This window comes from Gnatocerus cornutus, chromosome 10 (assembly GCF_029298725.1).
Source record: "Gnatocerus cornutus isolate USDA-ARS CGAHR chromosome 10, icGnaCorn1.1, whole genome shotgun sequence".
In the NCBI taxonomy this organism is placed as follows: domain Eukaryota; kingdom Metazoa; phylum Arthropoda; class Insecta; order Coleoptera; family Tenebrionidae; genus Gnatocerus; species Gnatocerus cornutus.
In genome coordinates, this window is record NC_142242.1 from 989578 (window position 1) to 1010814 (window position 21237).

General features: G+C 35.1%; 4 protein-coding genes across 7 annotated transcripts; 3 read left to right on the forward strand and 1 right to left on the reverse strand.

Moving 5' to 3' along the window:
* Positions 1–4159: 4159 nt before the first annotated feature.
* Positions 4160–7376, forward strand: LOC148166966 (galactosylgalactosylxylosylprotein 3-beta-glucuronosyltransferase P-like). 4 transcript variants are annotated; one of them, XM_088047291.1, is made up of 7 exons: positions 4160–4344; positions 4394–4534; positions 5847–6084; positions 6138–6360; positions 6406–6566; positions 6613–6903; positions 7040–7376. In XM_088047291.1, the coding sequence occupies exons 3-7, from the start codon at positions 5866–5868 to the stop codon at positions 7145–7147; spliced, it is 1002 nt and encodes a 333-aa protein (XP_087903417.1). In that variant the 5' UTR covers positions 4160–4344; positions 4394–4534; positions 5847–5865; the 3' UTR covers positions 7148–7376. The 4 variants fall into 4 exon arrangements, with proteins under 4 accessions (XP_087903417.1, XP_087903418.1, XP_087903421.1 ...); XM_088047292.1 differs by having other exon boundaries at positions 4160–4340; XM_088047295.1 differs by having other exon boundaries at positions 4161–4344; positions 5847–6078.
* Positions 7377–7421: 45 nt separating this feature from the next.
* Positions 7422–11155, reverse strand: RSG7 (Regulator of G-protein signaling 7). The gene is made up of 9 exons (XM_088047290.1): positions 11051–11155; positions 10560–10747; positions 10208–10514; positions 9938–10161; positions 9212–9432; positions 8926–9165; positions 8694–8880; positions 8537–8629; positions 7422–8485 (listed from the first exon to the last, which is right to left on the reverse strand). The coding sequence occupies exons 2-9, from the start codon at positions 10710–10712 to the stop codon at positions 8423–8425; spliced, it is 1488 nt and encodes a 495-aa protein (XP_087903416.1). The 5' UTR covers positions 10713–10747; positions 11051–11155; the 3' UTR covers positions 7422–8422.
* Positions 11156–12134: 979 nt separating this feature from the next.
* On the forward strand, positions 12135–15791 carry Rpn1 (regulatory particle non-ATPase 1). Its single transcript, XM_088047469.1, has 5 exons — positions 12135–12397; positions 12801–12857; positions 12908–15143; positions 15193–15311; positions 15364–15791. Exons 1-5 carry the CDS (start codon positions 12329–12331, stop codon positions 15547–15549), a joined length of 2667 nt encoding a protein of 888 aa, XP_087903595.1. The 5' UTR covers positions 12135–12328; the 3' UTR covers positions 15550–15791.
* A 1939-nt stretch (positions 15792–17730) lies between these two features.
* Positions 17731–21209, forward strand: Gel (Gelsolin). Its single transcript, XM_088048291.1, has 6 exons — positions 17731–17937; positions 19504–19578; positions 19632–19700; positions 19749–20163; positions 20213–20883; positions 20928–21209. Exons 1-6 carry the CDS (start codon positions 17731–17733, stop codon positions 21102–21104), a joined length of 1614 nt encoding a protein of 537 aa, XP_087904417.1. The 3' UTR covers positions 21105–21209.
* The last annotated feature ends 28 nt before the right edge of the window (positions 21210–21237 follow it).

Below are 21237 nucleotides of genomic sequence, written 5' to 3' on the forward strand. Positions count from 1 at the left end.
GAGCTATTTTTACAAAACTCAAACAGTCTCGTTAATGACGTATTTCACTGCACTACGAGTGATTTCTAAAGTAGAGTTTCAATAAAGAAAAAACGCCTGAAACCATTTTATTGAAATATCGAAAGCATAAACGTAAATAGTGAGGTAATTGAAACTACGGTTTTTGTTATCATCCTCAGTTCAGTGATTTTAAAAGACATCAACAAAGGTTCTTTTCAAATATAAAGCAAATACTTTATAACATTCTATAACATTATTTGGTTTGTTTATAGAGTGACCCACTGTTGAGGGCTTTTACAGCTAAAAATTTCATGTCCAGTAGGGCGAACATCCGTCTTGAATTAACCCTGGGCCCTTTACAACATGTGCGTTTGAACATCTTAATACCGGCACTTGAAATGCACTATACCGAGCTAATCCTCTGGACCATTTTGCGTATTTCGAGCTGTAAAAAACAGCTGTCGGACGATATATTTTGATATCACAAGATGAGCAGATCTGTGCATTTCTGCCCTTATTGATGATATCATATATACAAGGGTCGCGTGAGGCTAATAAGGGTAATAAGCTGCCCTCTGCCATGCATTACAAGCGAATAAAATTCACTCAGCAATTGTTAAGATTAAATCCTCTTTCCTACCGTATCCTGGAGTAAGCTGTTACAGCATTTTAGTTGAACTGTGAAAGCTTTGTACAAAAGTGTCGAACTGTAAACTGCGAACAGTACACCCTCTCCCGTCTTTAACACTCTCGGAAAGAATTGTACCTATTTGCGTTGATTGTATATGAGAGTTCGCAGGTGTTCGCACCTTTAATTGTGCAATTGTTAATTCAAGCGAGACAAGATCTAGCAAATTCCAGATTTGTTGCTAATAGAAACACACAATACCTTTAAAAATCTCAGGATTACTCCAACTTTCCGACTTTATTAACTGCATTTTAAGCAGGAATTATACACACATACTGCTGATTCAACCCATTACTGATTAATCTATCCAGGATATTAGATTATACTAAGTGGTACTTAATACTTAATGACCCTCATCTTCTTGTTCAATGTTAACTTGCAAACTAGGTTACAATGAGCGTCTAAGTTTTTCACCAAGCTTAAACTTATATTTTAAAGTTTTCCACTTGTTCTCCTCTCTGTTCAGTGTTCTACGAATAACTCGAAAACAACAATTGAACAATATGAAACTTATATTCAGATCACGATCAATTTCAGGTTTTTGACCTCATGATCTCGCAATTACAACTGGAAATTACATTTCAATTTCAATCAGAGCCAATCATCTGAAAGCGGGAATTTTCAGTTCTTGATTCAATAACTCTCACTGTCAATTTGATCAACAGATGTGGTGATTGAGATTTACGTAATTTGCAATTTGATCAAAAAGGAAAATTGGAAAAGTTAGAATTTCAGATTTCTGACTTCTGCTAATTTTGACTTGTTACCAATTAAGGTAAATTAGAAAATTATAGAACAGAGACAAATTTTACATCACATTTTTCAAACAATATTATACACTTCAAAAGTTAAGTGTTGTAAAAATATGAATAATGGAATCCTTCGAACAGAGAACGCATACCAAATTTGGTTATTTTTTAAAATTTCAAAAATATGAAAAAGGTGAATTTGTAACTATGCTATGCTATTTCAATCAGTTAGATATTTTCATCAATTTGTCGATTATAAAAAGCACCTCAAATATAACGCATCCCCATTTTCGAGATGTAAAAACAGTTTTCGTCTGAATCGAATTTTATTTTTTTAAATTTAAATTATTTGATCTGTCAGATTTTCATAAAATGAGTCACTATATAAACTGAGGCGTTGCCGAGGTTTGCATTTAAAATTTTTCAATTCTTTAGAAAAATCTTTTTAGTCAAAAGAAATTCCTTAGATAGTTTAAATCTTTCTGAATTTTTTAGATTTCTCTGTAGTGTGCATTGAATTATCTTCAAAACCTTAAAATTTTCTTTAAATTCAAGTTATTTCCCAAATCTTCAAGTAATTTAAAAAATTTTCAGAGTTTGAATATAGATTTTTATTGGTCTTTAAATTTTTTGGTTCTTTTTAGATTTTCGCCAATTTCTGTAAATCCTCTAAATTCTTTTTAGATTCGCTCCAAATTCCAAATTTTCTCTTTAGATTTTTGAATTCTCTTTGAATTTCTTTAACTTTCCTTAGATAGACTAAATCTTATGAGTTTTCTCCATTTCTCTGTAGTGAATTGAATTAATTTTAAAATCCCGAAATTTTCTTTTAATTCAAAAGTTAAAACAGAGTTTTAATATATGCTCTACTTTAATTGTCTTTAAGTTTTTTTGTTTTTTTCTTTAGATTTCCTCCAATTTCTGCATCCTCTTTAAATTCGCCTTAATTTCCCTTAGATTTTCTTCAAATTCCGTTTAAATTTTCAAAATTCTCTTTGGATTTCATATTAATTTTCTCAAGATTGTGCATAAATTCTTTTTCAGTTCTTCTTAGGTTCTTTCAAGTTTTTTAAAAACCTTCGACATTTTTTCGATTCTTCAGCTTTCTTTGAGTTTTCTCTAAAGATTCTTTGTAAAACCTTTAGATTTTCCTTTTGTAGTCAAGTTCTCTTTACATTTTTCTGAGTTTTTTCTCCCAAATTGTCTTCACCGGTTCTATTTTTTAAATCCTCCCTAGTTTTCTAAATGTTCTAAATTTCTTTGTAGCCTTTCTAACCTTTCTTAAAATTCTGTAAATTGTCCTTTCATTTTTCTATTTTTCTAATTAAATGAGCCTTCAGTTTTAGTCTTGATCTCGAATAAAATTGTATAGCCGAGAGATTTGCAATTTAATTTTTTCATAGACCTACACTTCAGATTCTAGAAAGTCCAAGCCGTAATTCTAAATATTTTTAAATGCGGCATCCTGTATATTATTCTATTTTTAAATTAGCATTTCTTGTCAAATTACTATAATATAGACCAAACTTTGAACCAATTGAAATATTTGGAGTATCTAATAGTGTATTATACTTACAACGATCGCCATTAAATGCGAGTTGTATACACAATTTTTTACGATGAAATTTGCATCAAAATTTATTACTCACAAGGAACATTACAGTTTACATGAAATTTTGCGGCAATAAAGTGTTTGATAGGTATTGTGTTTCGACTATTTCTGGTGGTACGAACTTCATTATTCTTCATTATCGAGCATTTTCAATTTGGCAATCTGTCGGATTGACAATTCTCTAATGTGAGTGACAACTTCTAATATCAGTTATTACGGTATGGAAATAGTAAAATAAAACTCTTTCTGTAGTTCCGTCACCTGACATGATTTCCGAGTCTCATTACTTGAGAGCTTGAAAGCCAATTATCGTCGAAAAATCTTATTTTTGTAGATCGAGCGTTTCCTTTCCTCCTCTTATTCGATGAGCATGATAAGGGAGATATTCGGAAATTTTCCCCCGGAAAAGACACAATAGTGGTGATGCTGATAACGCATGTCAGACATGATGGCGGATAGCGCATATAGATTACCTTTGTCTGAAGTGACAACGCGTCGTTTACAGATTGCGATTGCCTATGAATGCCAAAGGTGTTGATCCGGATAAAGGGGAGATGTGTAGTTAATGAAGTTCGACCCTTTCTCTCTTCCTCAATATCTTCATAAGTTAGGCTGCCCCCGTCTTTCATTTCACTGATCTAACCCTAAATTAATGCGAAATTCCCGGCGCTAATCGAAATAAAAATTCTATTAAGGACACTTTAGGGTAATTAGCAAAAATTGGGGGTGGATTCACTCAACAACGCAATATTTTTTAATATGGATGTATATAATTTTTATAATTGTGACAATTGAAAGAATTGGCTCAACTGTCTACGGTAATTAATGAGAAAATGCGAGGTTAATTAGACACGTTTTTACCACTTCAAAAGTCGCGCATAAATTAACAAATCAATACAGCTCGACGACTGCGCCACTTCAAAAAAGCGCGAAATTTAAATTAGGTTTGTTCAAATTTCCAAATTTCCAAAATTTAAAACAGTTTTTTTTAACACCAAAGAAATATCTTCGTTTCTATTCATTTTTTTCTCTAAATGGGGTTGAAAGACTTGAAACTTTGAGCCACCGGGTGCGTTAGCGCCATCTCTGGCACTACATTTAGAGCATTGGCAGAGAACCCTGCGACTTCGCAGTAAACGCAGCCTGAAAGAAAACGACACACATAAATAATGTTTGTGTTGTATGTGTAGTATCATCAAACAATGTAGTATTCCGACAGTGTATGTTCAGTACGCACAATTTAAGTAAATCCCAAATAATGTTGCTGATCATTTGTAAACCACTACAGTGTGTAGGTATATTTTTCCCTTTTTTTTTCGTAGAATGTCATAACGTAATTTTAAGCCTACATCAACCCCTGAAAATTGATACGATCAATTGAAGTGTTTATAAAAATTATTAATGCTGGGAAGTTGAAATATTCATAATGTTGGATGTTTGCATTAGAAATTCAAAATATTTTCGTATAACAATCCGAAATTGCAGGTAAGTCCTTTTATTTTACTGGCGAGTTCTAAACTAATCAATAAATAGGTGCCTATACACGCGACCGGCAAAATCACTATTTCTATTACACGGAATATAAAAATGCCTCATTGATTTTTAACGCGTTTTAAGTCTGGGTGCATTCATTTATTGATATTGTGGCTATTTTAAAATAATGAAAATAAATATGAATAGCTAGCGATTAAGGTTGTCGGAATTTTTTAATAAAAATATTTTCCGTTGTAATGTAATAAAAATGAACCCTAATCTTTTAATAATGACAAAAATTCAAAGAAACGTATCACACAGGAAACCACCAATTTTACATAATGACATAAAAAAAAAATCCAGAAATTGATTCTCATTTTTTACAACCTATTAAAAATAACGACATGTTTTTATTGTAATTGCTTGTATGACATCATTGCAACATTACGGAAGGTAATTAGAAGGTCGTGATAACTGATAATATGAAAATGAGCTCCAAAGCAAATTCCGCCGCTGATGAACAATGGAAGGTGGAATTCTAAAAATGAGTGAGAAAATGTCTTCACTGTGACGTCAAAAAGGATATTAAAGGAGAGCTTGTTTGTCACTTGTAATTACACAGGTTTCTCTAAAGTTTCTGTCGGAGCACCAAAAAAACTAACAGTTTAGCGACGGCTCCAATAAATCTCCCGAAAGTCGTATTAAATTGCTACTAATAATATATTACATTTGTTTTAATAGAGTTAATAAAAAGTGTTAAATGTCGCGGCGCGGAGTTTTTTTAATGTATTAGAATTGATTAATGGCACCAAAGATACGTATTTTTTCAATTTTAGTTTTATGTGGCACCCACGATTTTTTCTGCTCGCTAAATCTTGCATCTTTTCTGCTCGATTAACTCCAAGCACAAACAAGCAATCTTATCTCATGGTATGAGAATCAATGTACGCTTCGTAAATCGTGGATTAAAAACTGATTATCTTAACATGCCCCAAAGCTCGGATTCACGATTTTTGTCTAATTCAAAGCGGATGTGGCAAGTGGGTGTTTCCTGTAAATTAAGGAAGTTCTCACTTCCTGAAAGTTGTTTAGCGTCGTGATAGATCAGTATAGAAGAAGGCAAATTGTCTGTAAAGTGTTCTAACAATATCAATTTATGACGTGCAATCTTGTGCAGTAGAATTTGCATCACAGAAGAAATGAAGTTACTGCTAAAGACGCTCTGGTACTATTATGCTTGTATTAAGTAAAAGTGTGTGTTCTTCGGAAGACTTGTTTGTTTGGAATTGTGGTGTAAACTCCCTTATGCATTGTTTATTTTTAGGTTAAGATAGCTATAAAATATGAGGCTTTCGATCAAAATGTACCTCATAATTTTTATAAGCGCATCGGTGATATTGTATCAGTACCACTTGTCAAATGCTTGGTTGATTTCACAAAATACCCAAGATTTTAGAGTCTTAAATCCTAAAAGTAGCGAGAAAGTAAAAAATGTAACTGCTCTTTTCAATGCTTCTTCCAATATTGTAAACACTACATGGCACAACAATACTTTAGTGAGTGTACATAATTTGCAGACACCACAAAACTCTTATCTAATTCCTGGTTATTCTAGTGTGTTCCAATAAGAAATAATTCAGAAATCGATTTACCTCCTCTCTACATTATAACTCCAACATATCGGCGACCTGAGCAACTAGCTGAATTAACTAGATTATCTCACACTTTTATGCTTGTTAAAAATATTCACTGGATCGTCGTCGAAGATGCTGTGAACAAAACCGCCTTAGTCACGGATCTGCTGAAACGAACTGGATTAAAACACGAACATTTGATAGGTACCATTCTTCCTCCACCTTCCGTCTTTACAACTCTCTTTCCAGCACCCATGCCTGAACAGTATAAAAGAAAGAAAAAAGGGCCGAAACCTCGCGGTGTCTCCAACCGGAACAAAGGTCTTCAGTGGATCCGCAAAAACGCGAAAACTGGCATTATGTACTTCGCCGACGACGACAACACCTACGACCTCCAGCTGTTTGAAGAAGTGAGCTCTTCTGCGCGTTTATAGCATAAAACGATTTTTTTTTTAGATTCGCTACACCAAAAGGGTTTCTATGTTCCCCGTTGGTTTGATAACGAAACTTGGAGTCAGTTCTCCCATTGTACGAAACGGGAAGTTCTCTGGATTCTACGATGGCTGGATGGCTGGTCGCAAATTCCCTGTAGACATGGCGGGATTCGCTGTCTCTGTAAATTTTTTATTAAAACGCCCGAAAGCTTTAATGCCGTTTAAACCGGGTTACGAGGAAGACGGCTTTTTGAAAAGTCTTGAACCGTTCGAACCCCAAGACATCGAATTGTTAGCTTCAAACTGCACAAAAGTAAGGAATGAGCAAATGATGGGATTTTGTTGTTTCCGTAGTTGGATAAAAAAAGAAATTAGTTGATTTTGTAATGATATTGCAATATCCCGTTGGAAGAAATGCTATTTGGAAGGTTAATTAGGTGATGTTTCAGATTTTGGTATGGCACACACAAACAAAGAAAAATGAACCGTCACAACCATTAGACTTCGCCAAGTATAATAACACTAATTTAGTAATGCTCAAACAAATTCTAGTGTAACTTAGAAGACAATGTAACTGACAGTCCGCTAAAAAAATAGTTACTGATATTTTGACGTCATGAAGTTTCGTGTTTTTTGCCGCCTCCAAAATACTTTCATATTCCATATTTTTCTAAATTTACGTTGTTGTATTTTAAGAATGAGGCTGTGGAAACTTTTTTAACATTCGCTATGTACATGTAAGATACAATCATGTAGGAATTTAATTAAAATATAAAATATCCCGTATTTTTTGTTTTCCTGTAAAAACCCATGGGCAAATAAAAAACGTGAGATAACACAGGTAATTTATTGGAATTCTGCAATGGAATTATCTACATTTAGTTAACTGGCAATGAGATGTTGTTCAATTCCTTTATAAGTAATGATCTGTAGAATTTCTAAGCGTTGTACACCAATATGAGAAAAATTTCCTAGTGTTTAAATTTGTGTGGGGCTACTATGGATACAAGACAAGTCCAAATACAAAAAGTTTGGCATTCTGTTAACCTATAACTGATCAATAAAAGCGCTAGATTGTTGCGAGAATAAACTGTCAGGGAAAAGTGTGCCGCCTATCTAATACTAGTCTATAGCGTTACACCTGAGCTTAAATAAATAAATAAAATGTTTATTTACATATAAGGTAGCTTTCACATTAATTTCTCTCCAGGTAATAACTTAGTTCGGTAATTATACATGGCAGTGTTTGTATTTTTATTAAATGCCCAAATGATTGAACTACACTGCACAGACTTGTAATTTTATTGTTACAGATACAGTGACGCAGTACAGTAAATGATAATTTTTTATATACACTATATGTACATCGACTATTTTTTTTGTTATATAAAATATATTTTCAAAAAAAAAGATGTTCGTGCATGTATCACAAAGCAATAAATCCTTTGGTGCTTGTATAACATTCTATATACATTTTAATATCATGGACTCAACTGTTACTAAACTAATAACTATCTTATATTTAAATATCACTGGGTCACCATAACTGTTCAACACAATGAATTTAGTATTAAAGTTCCATGCATATCGATTTTAATATCAATGACACAAATTCCTTCAAAACATTTCAATTTTATGCAGAAACAGATAAACGTAACACATTGGACATTTATACCTAACTTTTCCAATTTTTATAATAAACAATTAAGTTAACAAAAAAACCTGCCATTGGCATATTAACTTGTATTGTCGATAGATGAACTTACCAACTGGGTAAGTCATAATTAGAATGAAATTTTAAGACTCACGAACTTCTCTTCAGTTTATACAAATTAAGTTACGTTGTCCTTACGGGCTGTAAATGACACGATGGAACGAATACCCTTTACAGAAGTCTGCAATAAAAATATATTAAGTAAAATCAACGCAAATAATAAAAACTGTACTTTTTTCTTAGAACCATTTAAAAATTCTTTGTACATTTCGGATCTTAAGTATCTTGAGTAACTATCGCTTTTCATAAGATGGTAAACATGGGCCTAGAAAAATTAATTTAGTACAACCAAAAAAAAACATTTTTCTTGATCCGGCAACGAAACTTACTGCAGCACAATCGAAACTCCATCTGTCTTGGTTTTCCATGTTCTTTTTTGTAATTTCGTACGATTTACAGTCGACGTTGATTGGACAACTGGCATCAGGTGCTAGGAATTCCATCCAAATTTCTTGTACTTTATTTTGAACTTCACTTTGGGGAAGTGACTTTAGTTCTTGAACAGCTTCCCAAAATCTACAACGACATGTAAAATTGGGAAACCCCACAATAAAATTTTACTTGAGATTCTCTCCACTAAATTCTTTATCAAGAAACTTAACAAAATGTTCCCTTCCAATAGGATCCTGTAACAGTTCCTGTAAACTAAATGCCCATCGTTTAACTCTGCGGGCTGATATGTCTTTGGCTTGTTTTTCTTGTTCCCATAGCTCTGGATTATCAGATATCCAAGGATTTGGGTATTCTGGAGCGACGAAAAAGCTGTCATATTCCCAATACTGCTCGTAATACGCCACAAACCTAAGGAAATTATTTAGATTTTACAACAAAAAAGTGAACAACTTACGATTCTGCGGCTTTTGAAACTTTGATATTTCTTCTTTCTAATCTAGATTTGAGTAAAGTAATTTGTTTCTTGAGTAAATCTATTGAACTTTTATTGTTAATACCAGACGTTGAAGGCGACATTTTTGGGGCACCAACGTGCATGTTTTTGAAGCCGTGCAAAGGCTTGTTCATTTGGCACGCTTTTTTTATATCGATCTCTGTTGTGTTTACGCAACCAGGCTAAGGAAAAATAGATAGATGCAGTTTACGGGCACAGTACAACCTCGATTATCTATGCTCGGATAATCGAGTTGTTAAATTCACATACGTTTAAGGCAACAGAATTATTTGGACCGTTTTTTACTCAAAATATACAAAAACTTTAACAAAATTTATCAACATCTTAACAATAACAATTTTAAATATTGGTCACAAAATTTTCTCTGCAACTTGAGTTTTCAGTTTCCTTAATTATGAAGGTTTTTTATTAAAAGAATGTATTGTTAATGTTTGCGAACACTGTTATTTAATGTCAAAAAATTTAACTCATAATTATGTTTTGCTCTCTGCACTGACTCAAATCTACAACACAAACCGTTACTCGTGAAATTCTAAATTTTAAGTTTTTTAACTTTGAAAGCAAAAAAACAAAGTAGTCTTTGATTTGTTTTTTGAAATCGAGGTTCTACTGTATTACGAAATCAGCGATCAACAAATAAAAATTACGCAATAAAAAAGTTTTTACCATCGGTCGGTGAACGTCCCAGAAAGCCCTTTCCTGGCTGTCTAAAACTTTCCTTTCTAGTTTATCCCTTTTCTTATCTACTTTGCTTTGTGCCTCAGCTTGCATAAAAATAAATTCCCACTTTCTTGAAAACATCTTCTGCAGTCTTGCGAGGTTTTCAGCCTCATAATCAGCGAGTTCCAGTCGCGTTTTATTTTGCATTGTTCTTTTACACAGATAAACAGCTTAAAATGAACAATGTATTAAAATAAAACAGAAAGAAAAAAATACCATAGTCTGTATTCTCGGGCTCCCAGCAATTAGATGGCCAAAAATACGGCGTTTGAAACCTATAGAAAGTGTTGTCATTTTTAACAGTAAGCATGTGGTCATCAATGGGAAAAAAGTAACCATGAGCAGCCATGAGATGTGCTAAATGTAACGCTTCTTGTTGATCCTCCACGTCTAGATTCTTTAACATCCACATAATTAAATCAGAACCTGTGAATACTGATGGAATTTTTGACATGAAACTTTTAACTGTTCGAACTGGAACCCCTGTTGTTTCATCCTGCATTTTCTCAACGATTTTTTCCATCTGGAATGAAGGAGTTATGGTTTTTCTTTCAAGGGGGCTGCTTACCTTTTTGTATAAAAGATGGTTGGGGGATTCTTCCGCTATGGAAAGGTTTTGTGTTTGAATCATGTCATCGTTTGTGCTGGTTCCGGTGCAACCCCCATTATTAGGCTCCGGCTTGCGCTTGTTGGCAGCCTTGTCGGAGTTCATCGTGACCATATCAATGGCTTAGGAGGAACCCGGTCCTCCTGTCTCTACACCAACACCACCAAACTTAATTAAAAGACACCAACAAATAAGCAATTCATCACAAGCTGCTTTCAATTCCGTCAATATTTACATGTAACTACCTCGTTATTTAACTTAACTCCATTAATTTGTAACCGAAAGTGTCGCATAGGAAGTCTTGTTTTCTAAACGTCATTTTTTAATGAGAAACTTGTTGTCGATGCCCAGATTATCTTTGTATTTCAAGAAAAAACTTGTTTACTTTTTTTATAACAAGAAACGAAGAGATGCTCGACAGATTCAGAGAAAAAAACCATATATTTGTTTACCTGCATTCATACACCATCACTGCAACCATCGATATTTTCTTTTTACTCGGCCATTTCGGACTGGAACGACTATCAACGAAACTCAACATTCAGCGCCAAATTTGAAAAAAAGTACCTCAAAACTGCTCCTAAAAGCACAAATACACCCAAATTACCTCAATTTTATAAACACCTGTAAAAGAAAACGCAAATTTTATCAAATGTTTATCCAATCGTTTTGTTTCAATGGTTTTATTTCAAATTTGGCAATTTTGATCTTTCAAGAGATTCCCTGCAGAGGGTGCGAATGTTGTTGGTTCGGCGGTTCTCAAACAACACATGGATGACATCCTTCACATTTTGTTTTACAGTTGGTATTTTTGTTGAATTACTAGTTGCATAACTATTATTCCATTTTTACTCAGTTTTTAATTTATTGATAAAAATAGACATTTATGTGATTTTGACTCATAGAAATTTATAAATAAGATAATGGCAACCTTGTTGTATTACAAGTTTTTGTACAAAGGTTATTAACAGATTAACACCCAATCGAATTTGTTACAGTTTTTTTTATAGTTTTCATCATAACCTATTATTATATTTTCCAAACATTACAAAAAAGTTTTAGTAGAATTACGTTCAAAAAATGAATTATAAGTTGTAACTTTGGCTAAAAATCATAATTTGAGAAAGCATTTTCATCTTTTAATTTTTTTATGCTAGATCTACTTTGCAGAAATTGACTGAAACAAAATGATACACGAATTTAATCGTTTTATAAAAATATAACATTTTTTATTAAAAAAAATGGTGAATGCGCCGGGACAAAAATAAAAATTATTTGTTTACATAAACTACTATTTTTATTTATTTAAAATGCCACCAACGGACAGTTAGCAAATCTTCACTTGGAACTAAATTAATACCAACCTAACAAGACATGAAGGTAATAAAACTTTGTCTCCATTTTAATTATTTGAACTTAAAAATTGGAGAAATAGCTGCAACTCGATTCAATTGAGTTCGTTTTTTAGTTTGAATACAAATAACATTTTTTTATGAGCCTCCTTATTTTTTGTTCTTTCGTACTCCCACCACCTTCAGGGTCACTGTCATTACTGCCAACTGCACACCGCGTTTTTGATAGTAATGAATGACAGAGCATTTGGCGAATAAAACAAAGTTGTATTAAGAGAATTGGATTGTTACTTATTCAATTCATAATTTGTAACTTTATCTTTTGTTCTTATAGTAGCTTAAATAGAAAGTGAAGTGAGTAAACCCGAAGTTATCAAAATGGGAGATATTAAGGAAGAACCTCCAAAAAAGGAAGAAAAACAAACGGAAGAGGAGAAAAATGAACTGGTAAGAGTTGTCCTACGTATAAATGACCGAAAAACTGTAGAAATTGGTGTGTGAGAGCACCCTGAGCTGTATTTTCTTAGTTTTTTCAATCACAAAAAGTGAGGTTATGTACTGAATGATTTGGTCATTTTTAAACACCGCGATAACTTTTTTGGAGTTTTGGCAGATTTTTTATGAAATTATCGAAGAAAAGAGTCTGAAAATTAACAGAAGTTTATTTGTTTTGTCATTTTGATGGCAATAATTAAATAATTGTGTATATAATGGGGCAGTCAACAAAATTTTTCTTCAAAGTCGGCGTTGGATTCGTGAAGTCATGTTTGTTCTTACCTACTGTGATTTAACCTGTAATATAATATGTCATTCCAAACACCTTTCATTAATTCCGTCTTTTCTCTTATAGTCAGAAGAAGACAAGCAGCTGCAAGAAGAACTAAATCTCTGTGTGGAAACCTTACAGGTACTCAATAAAACGATTATTTGATCAAATTTCATCCTGAAATTTTGCAGGAAGCTGACGAAAACTTGTACTTGCCGGCCCTCCAGGCGCTGGGCAATCACATCCGCGCCTCCACGACGTCCATGACGTCAGTCCCCAAGCCTCTAAAATTCATGAAACCTCACTATTCCACCATGAAGAATGTCTACAGTAAAATCCAAGACGCCGCTGTCAAAACTGTTTGTGCTGACATAATCTCCGTTCTGGCGATGACGATGGGCGAGGGTCGAGAATGCTTGAAGTATCGTCTTCTATCAAAATTAGACGGAATAGGAGACTGGGGTCACGAATACGTTCGGCATTTAGCCGGTGAAATAGCGGCGGAGTGGGCTGAGACTGACGTGTCTGAGAACAAAGATGTTAAAGATGTTCTCATAGAACTAGCGAAGCAGATTGTTCCATACAACATGTCACATAATGCGGAAGCTGAAGCATGCGACTTATTAATGGAAATCGAACGATTGGACTTGTTGGAAGTCTACGTCGATGAGAACACTTATCCTAGAGTTTGTTTGTATTTGATTAGTTGCGTGCCTTACGTAGCGGATCCAGAGAACACGACTTTATTACAAACTGCGTTATTGTTGTTCCGCAACTACGAACAGTACCCACAAGCGCTGAGATTGGCAATGCAACTAAATGATCATAATTTGATCGAGGAGATTTTCACATCGTGCCCGGATTCTACAGTACAGAAACAACTCGCCTTTATGTTAGGACGTCAGCAAATCTACATCGAGATCCCTGACACGACTCCCGAGTATGAAGATCTGGTTGAAATCATGGCGAATTGCCATTTAAACAACCATTTCCTTAACTTGGCTAGAGAGTTGGATATCATGGAGCCTAAGACTCCAGAAGATGTCTACAAGTCACACTTGGAGAACACCAGGCCACAATTCGGCTCCAATCAAGTAGACTCAGCTCGACAGAACTTGGCGGCGAGTTTCGTCAACGGTTTCGTTAACGCCGCTTTTGGTCAAGATAAACTTCTTATGGAAGATGGTAACAAATGGTTGTACAAGAACAAGGAGCATGGGATGCTCAGCGCCACCGCTTCTTTGGGTTTAGTTCTTTTATGGGACGTCGATGGAGGACTGACTCCTATTGATAAGTACTTGTATTCTTCAGAAGACCATATCAAATCTGGAGCTTTGTTAGCTTGCGGTATTGTTAATTGTGGCGTAAGAAACGAATGTGATCCAGCTCTGGCTCTACTGTCTGACTACGTCCTCCACAACACCAACACCATGAGAATTGGGGCTATAGTGGGTCTCGGGTTGGCCTATGTTGGTTCAAACCGCGATGCTGTTCTAAGTCTACTAACTCCAGTTTTCTCTGATCCGAAATCAAACATGGAAGTCATCGGCATGGCTGCATTAGCCTGCGGGATGATCGCTGTAGGCTCTGGTAACTCCCAGATCACAACTGCGATCATGCAAACTCTCATGGAGAAGTCTGAAGCTGATTTGAAAGACACCTACGCCCGCTTTTTGCCGCTTGGTTTAGGCCTGTGCCACTTGGGCAAACAAGAAGGAGTTGAAACCATCATCGCGGCTCTCGAAGTAATCCCAGAACCTTTCAAATCAATGGCGGTGACCATGGTGGATATCTGTGCCTACGCTGGAACTGGCAACGTCCTGAAAGTCCAACACCTCCTCCACATCTGCTCTGAACACTACGAATCCGCCGACAAAGAAGAGAGGAACGAGAAGAATAAAGACAAAAACAAAGAAAAAGAAGAGAAAGATAAAGATTTGTCGGCACGTCAAGCGGTTGCTGTTTTGGGCATTGCTTTGATCAGCATGGGTGAAGATATCGGAGGTGATATGGCGTTCCGTACTTTTGGCCATTTGTTGCGGTACTGCGAACCCGTTATCAGAAGAGCTGTACCGTTAGCTTTAGGACTCATTTCTGTCTCAAACCCCAAGTTGAGTATCCTAGATACTTTAAGCAAGTTCTCGCATGACAGCGATGCTGAGGTTGCCCACAACGCAATCTTTGCAATGGGACTTGTTGGTGCTGGTACGAACAACGCACGATTAGCAGCCATGTTACGACAACTCGCACAGTTCCATGCTAAAGACCCCAACAACTTATTCATGGTTAGGATTGCCCAAGGACTCACCCATTTAGGCAAAGGAACCTTAACTCTCAGCCCCTACCACAGCGATAGACAATTAATGAGCCCAGTTGCTGTAGCTGGGTTAATGGCGACACTCGTAGGATTCTTGGATGTTAAAAATAGTAAGACTCCGTACGATGGTTTTAAGTATGTACTAATTTCTTTTTTCAGTCATCTTAGGCAAATCTCATTATCTTCTGTATACATTGGCGGCTGCAATGCAACCACGAATGTTGGTAACGTTTGATGAAGATCTCAACCCTCTTCCTGTACCCGTGAGAGTTGGTCTTGTAAGTAATAATTACAGTTGATAGTCGTGGTGCTTCACGTCACTTTTTCCAGGCCGTTGATGTGGTTGGACAAGCCGGGAAACCAAAAACCATCACCGGTTTCCAGACACATACAACTCCGGTGCTGTTAGCTTATGGTGAAAGAGCCGAACTCGCAACTGAAGAATATCTTGCTTTAACGCCCATCATGGAAGGATTCGTTATTCTTAGAAAAAATCCTGATTTCTATCCATACTAGTACGAGTATTTATAAGTTTTTTGTATCAGTTTATGAATAAAAGAAGTGTATTTATTTTTATGGCAGACATTTTGGAAGGACGTCATGAATAAATACAAGTTTTTGTTTCTAGTAAAACGGACTTTATTAGGTACAAAAAAAAACGAGTATAGTGATATTTTAATTATGTACTAATATTAATTCATTGATTGAGAGGAAACGCCTTTGTTTAAAATGTATGATAATTAATAAATATCTAAACTGGATGAAATGTTTTATTTATAGTTATTAAAGACGAAAAATGTAAACTTTTGTCATTTGGTTTGTTTAATAAGTCATAAATCAACTGAAAACACTGCGATGATACGTCTGGTTGCCTATACAGCAATTATTTAAAGCAAGGAAGTTGAAAATTGAGAATAAGTCCACTTAATCGTTTAAGCAAGAAGTTTAGTCAAGAAATTAGCATAATTTGTTTACGTGAAATTAAAAAAAAATTGAATGTCCTTGATGTTGGGCAACCAACTATACACACTGTTAAATGTCTAGTTGCTCGCAATTCAAAAATTTTGATAATTTTTCTTAATAATCTTATTTATGTATAGAAATTTCGTTAAAACAAGAATTAAACAAACTAAAATAAATCACCTAAATTTAGATTAAAATCATCTCTAAAAAAAAGTTATCACAATTTTTCGACAATCGTCTTTTAATCATAAAATCGTTATCAGAATTGTCCAAGTGGATCTAATTTAATGGTACAGTAAATTATTGATTGATCTGTTGATATTAACCTTGAAGGTTGGAAACACAGTTCGATAGCACGAATCATCCGGCGAGTTCGTCATGCAGAATTAAAAATATTATTCCTGCTCCCGATTACAAAGCAAATAAATTCGACTTATAAGCAGATAAGATTATTTTCAATCTTTCTAATTCCACCGTTTTATTATGAGGTAATTTAGATAAATGCATATAGTAATCTAGATAGCGGACAGTTAAAATAATTAAAGATCTTTATCAGTTGACCCAATATAACGGATTACTAAAAATTTTAATTTCTTGTAATTACAAGACTGATTAAAGATGCGTGTTATCAAGTTCATTGAAAACGATGTTGTTATTTTCGACGGAAATTTAAATATTTACAAACATTTCGTGCATAGATAAATGGTGCTAATTGGGTCCAAAACTTTCAAAATGAAAGCTGGAAACTAAAATACAGTCAAGACTGATCCTATCAAAAACCTTCTTGTTGTCAAGGGCCTCGAGTACCTCTCATGCCAAATTTACACTTTTTTATCTCCGGAATCGAACAAGCTATTTCCTGCAGAAATTACATCACTTATTTCTCCGATTTTACAATTTAGAACCAGCCTGTATACCGACTCTTGATGCCCTTATATTTTTCAAGAGTTTCTTGGAAGCTATCCGCGCTAAAACCATATTTTCTTAGATTTATTTTATCGCCTCTAACGCGATGACCTTCTAGACAGGTCACTGCTATAAGAATAAGTCCATTAATGTAATGCAAATAGTCAGAAGTTAACTTCACAACAAATCGTATCGTGTTCTTGTGGGTTTTAAGTAGGAAGGTGAGTGTTATCAAAAGAAACACGAGCGATTTCATCAATCGATATCAATCTTGTTGTTTTCACATGGGTGTGACTTTTATCACGAAAAATATGTACTTGATAAGAACAGATTATTATTGATAATTCAAGTGTTGCAAATATGAAAAAAAAAGTTGTTTTGACAGGTTATGCAATGACATGAGCAGGTGTTTTTAACTATAGCGAGTACGTTTGTATTCAAATATTCAGTATTACTCCATAAATAGATTCTGATCGCATTTAAATTGCTGGAAATTAGTAAAATGAGGGTACTTTTGCAACTTCACGATTGGGAAAAAAATAATAACAAAACTGAACATAATTCCCGGACAAAAAAACGAAATTTATTCCTTTTTTTATCCTTTCAAATTTCTGTTATTGTTTAAAATCGACGTTTATTTTGATTATGTGATTTATCAGCCCCTGAACTATTTAAACACCTTCTGCAGTAAATATTTGTTTGAACCCAACATCGTACCTTGGCAATCTTTAATTGTAATTAATGAAGTTAGATGAAGTTCTTATAATGAGGCGATTATCTTTAAATAATTAAGTTTCTAAAACAATTGCAGAGAAGCGCCTGCGCAAGATGTTTACCTCTACATCGTCGCCTCCAAATGTTTATCAAGTAACAGCAGTATTACTACTAGTTTGTTGTTTGACTTGTTCAGCGCTAACCACTTTCGGCAAAACCACAAAACCAACCCAAAGACCCTCATCATCAAATCAAAGAGTCATGGAACCAGCATTCGCAAATGCCGGCCAAACGGCTGGACTTCAAGTCTGGAGAATCGAGGTAAAAAAAGAATGAATTGTTATTTTTTATCGCCATTATCTGGTTCAAAAACCATCGATTTTTTGATAGAGAAGTTCCTGGAATTCTATTACATAGCAACAATTATCGGGTCACAAATCAACGCACATTTTCGGAAAATCGTAATTAGTTCAAATTTTTTTAAAATGTATTGCATGCAGTTTCTTAAAATAAGATTGCAGTTAATTAAACACAGAAATTTAAGTTTAAAAATACGTTTCTTGGAAAACCTGCAATCAATTACGTGAAATGACAGAATTTCCGTGCACGCTGACATGTTTTTTCAAAAATAATTGTAGAGGAAATTAAACTCGTCTCGGTCAGTTCGTAAAACTTTGTTAATTTTAGACGGGAACCAAACTGAAGACCGATTTTTTTATTACATTTTCATTTTTTTCACTCGCGTGATAATTATTTCAGACTTCCCCTCTGATAAGCCGCGCGGCTTTCTTATCGATAACCACCAATTCGGAGGTTTAACGCTGTACTATAAAACTAAAAATAAAAGTACAATAGTCAAGTTTTTCAGAGAAAGTAAGAAGTAAATAAAAGCATGACACCAAAATAATTAAAAATAGAAATAGAAGTTTACTGACTGTTGCTTAGATCATTTTAAAAATAATCCGAGTTGAAAGAAAACATTGATTTTTCCAGTCGTTTATCATTTTTATTGACTAGGCAAGACTCTTTATTTTGATTGAAACTGGATATATAATTTTTCTCCAGAACATCTGTGGCGTTTATCATTCCTATTTCAGTCGGCATTCGATGTTATGATGATAATTTTGTTGGTACGAGCTGCCATAAAGATATTTTCAAGTATTTATTTCGAACTCGTAAAATCTAATTACAGTAGCAACTTTTGCGGTGTTCACCACCGAAGGCAAACTTCCATGAATCATTTTGGAAGGTCATCATTACGCAATAAATATAACAAGGATTTCCCATGAGAATCTTTTACCTGTATTTTTGCGATACGAATCGCTTAATATTTTATTGCTCTTGACGTAACGAGCAAATTTAAGGCCCTGTGTAATTAAGATAATACTTATGTTAGCTCAGTGAAGCCTAAATTCCGTCCTCGTTCTATCAAAATATGTCAAAGACAACAAGAAATGTACGTATCTCTGTCTGATCATCGTGACGAGATATGGCGCTAAAATTAAATGCACAAGGAAGCTTTGTGCGAGCCAGAAAAATTAATACAAAATGGCACTGCCAAAAGTTTTGAAGTTGAAAGCACTTAAGTTTAATGCGATCGTTAATTCTCCAGTGACAAAATGGCTTTTATGTTTATTTATCCTTATTTTAAGCCTACTAAGATCGATAATTTATGGCTGCAACTATTTAATTAGCTGCACAAACAAGCAAATTAAATCGGAAGAATTAGCAGCTAATTATAAATAAGCTCCACTTGCTCTTTGCTGTTTTCAACAGGTCTATAATTCTCCAGGGTGTGGCACTAATCAATTTTTCTAATTAACTCGGTCGTTGTAAAGGGCAAACTCGAAAATCTGCGATTAAAGTAAATAAATTTATTTGTTGCAGGATTTCAAGCCAGTGGCGTATCCAAAGGAGCAATATGGCAAGTTTTACGTCGGCGACTCCTACATCCTCCTGAATGTAAGTTTATGCAATTTAAATTTAGCTTTTTATTAACTTGATCGATTTCCCAGACCAAAATTAACAAACGTGGAGAAAAGTCATGGGATATCCATTTCTGGTTGGGCGCTGAAACGACTCAAGTAAGTCATTAATTTCAATTTCGTTGTTACTTGACTGTATTGATCCAGGATGAGTCTGGTGCCGCTGCGATCTTCGCTGTCCAACTTGATGACCAACTTGGCGGAGTTCCAGTTCAATACCGAGAAACTCAAGATCATGAATCACAACTGTTTTTGTCGTACTTCAAAACGGGAGTTAGATATCTTCCAGGAGGGAAAGCTTCCGGTTTCACGCATGTCGATCCTAACGCTTTTGAAAAACGACTCTTCCAAGTTAAAGGCGCCCGAAACATTCGCGTTAAACAAGTTGATGCAAGTATCAAATCTATGAACAAAGGAGATTGTTTCATTCTGGATGTTGGAAAAGATATTTTCGTGTACGTTGGAGCAAAGAGCAAACGCGTTGAACGACTGAAGGCCATTTCTGCTGCTAATCAAATCAGAGATCAAGATCATGCTGGAAAAGCCAAAGTTTATATTATCGGTACTTAATCAAACCCGTCGTATCAAATGTCTCATTGTTTGTTTTCCAGATGAGTACAGTCAAGAGAGTGAAGTCGCGGACTTCTTCACCGCTCTTGGAGGTGGTAGCGCCGCTTCCGTCGCGGACGCGTCCGCCGGTGGTGACGACGCCCAATTCGAATCAAAACAACAAAGCACTACATCACTGTATCGCGTGTCCGATGCTAGCGGTAGTTTGAAAATCGATCTTGTGGCCCAGAAACCGCTGCAACAGTCCCTTTTGGACAACAACGACTGCTTCATTCTCGACAGCGGCGACTCCAACATCTTCGTTTGGGTCGGTAAAAAATGCAACAGCAAAGAAAAACAAGAAGCGATGGTAAAAGCACAGAACTTCCTCACCACGAAGAACTATCCGGCTTGGACTCAAGTCCAAAGAATTGTCGAAGAGGCTGAACCAACAGCGTTCAGACAATACTTCCAAACTTGGAAATCCAGAAGCGAGCAACATTCTCGTTTGATTCGCTCTGCTAGCAGGCAGAATTCTATCGAAGCGCGGCTGTTCCATGCACAAATCAAAGGACGTAGTAATCAATACGAAATCGAAGAAGTTATTGGTTTTGAACAGACAGATCTCAATGAAGATGACGTGATGTTGCTGGATCTCGGCAAGGAGTTGTACGTTTGGGTTGGTGAAGGCGCCAGTGTTAAAGAAAAGGCGAAAGTTGGAGATCTCACGAAGGTATAAAAATTGAGTTGTTTTCTAGTTCTAATTATTGTTTTTAGGAACATTTGGAGAAATTCGATCGTACTGATACACCAGTTATTTCTGTACAGCAAGGAAATGAACCTGCGGACTTCACCGCGGCGTTCCCAAGCTGGGATCCCGAGCACTGGGATAAAGTGGCTTCGTACGATGACATTAAAAAGAATATTGAAGACGAGAACAACTCCATCGTATAAAAGGATGCAAATTAAATTGGCTCAACTACAATTTTACATTTTCAGTTTAATTGTAGTTTTGTAAAAAATATATTTCTATACCCAATAAATTGTGTCAAAATTTGATCTCGTTTGTTATTGAATTAGAGGAATG

What these genes read in the sequence shown, in the direction of transcription:
- Rpn1 (XM_088047469.1), top strand. Translation starts at nt 12,329, where the DNA reads ATGGGAGATATTAAGGAAGAACCTCCAAAAAAGGAAGAAAAACAAACG. An exon ending in AAGAGGAGAAAAATGAACTG is followed by an intron (nt 12,398 to 12,800) that starts GTAAGAGTTGTC and finishes TTTCTCTTATAG; the next exon opens with TCAGAAGAAGACAAGCAGCT. An exon ending in ATTCTTGGATGTTAAAAATA is followed by an intron (nt 15,144 to 15,192) that starts GTAAGACTCCGT and finishes TTCTTTTTTCAG; the next exon opens with TCATCTTAGGCAAATCTCAT.
- RSG7 (XM_088047290.1), bottom strand. Translation starts at nt 10,712, where the DNA reads ATGGTCACGATGAACTCCGACAAGGCTGCCAACAAGCGCAAGCCGGAG. An exon ending in GTTTCAAAAGCCGCAGAATC is followed by an intron (nt 9,166 to 9,211) that starts GTAAGTTGTTCA and finishes TAATTTCCTTAG; the next exon opens with GTTTGTGGCGTATTACGAGC. An exon ending in TAAATGGTTCTAAGAAAAAA is followed by an intron (nt 8,486 to 8,536) that starts GTACAGTTTTTA and finishes TTTTTATTGCAG; the next exon opens with ACTTCTGTAAAGGGTATTCG.
- LOC148166966 (XM_088047291.1), top strand. Translation starts at nt 5,866, where the DNA reads ATGAGGCTTTCGATCAAAATGTACCTCATAATTTTTATAAGCGCATCG. An exon ending in ACCTCCAGCTGTTTGAAGAA is followed by an intron (nt 6,567 to 6,612) that starts GTGAGCTCTTCT and finishes TTTTTTTTTTAG; the next exon opens with ATTCGCTACACCAAAAGGGT. An exon ending in TAGCTTCAAACTGCACAAAA is followed by an intron (nt 6,904 to 7,039) that starts GTAAGGAATGAG and finishes GTGATGTTTCAG; the next exon opens with ATTTTGGTATGGCACACACA.
- Gel (XM_088048291.1), top strand. Translation starts at nt 17,731, where the DNA reads ATGTTTACCTCTACATCGTCGCCTCCAAATGTTTATCAAGTAACAGCA. An exon ending in TGGGCGCTGAAACGACTCAA is followed by an intron (nt 19,701 to 19,748) that starts GTAAGTCATTAA and finishes GTATTGATCCAG; the next exon opens with GATGAGTCTGGTGCCGCTGC. An exon ending in AGCCAAAGTTTATATTATCG is followed by an intron (nt 20,164 to 20,212) that starts GTACTTAATCAA and finishes TTTGTTTTCCAG; the next exon opens with ATGAGTACAGTCAAGAGAGT.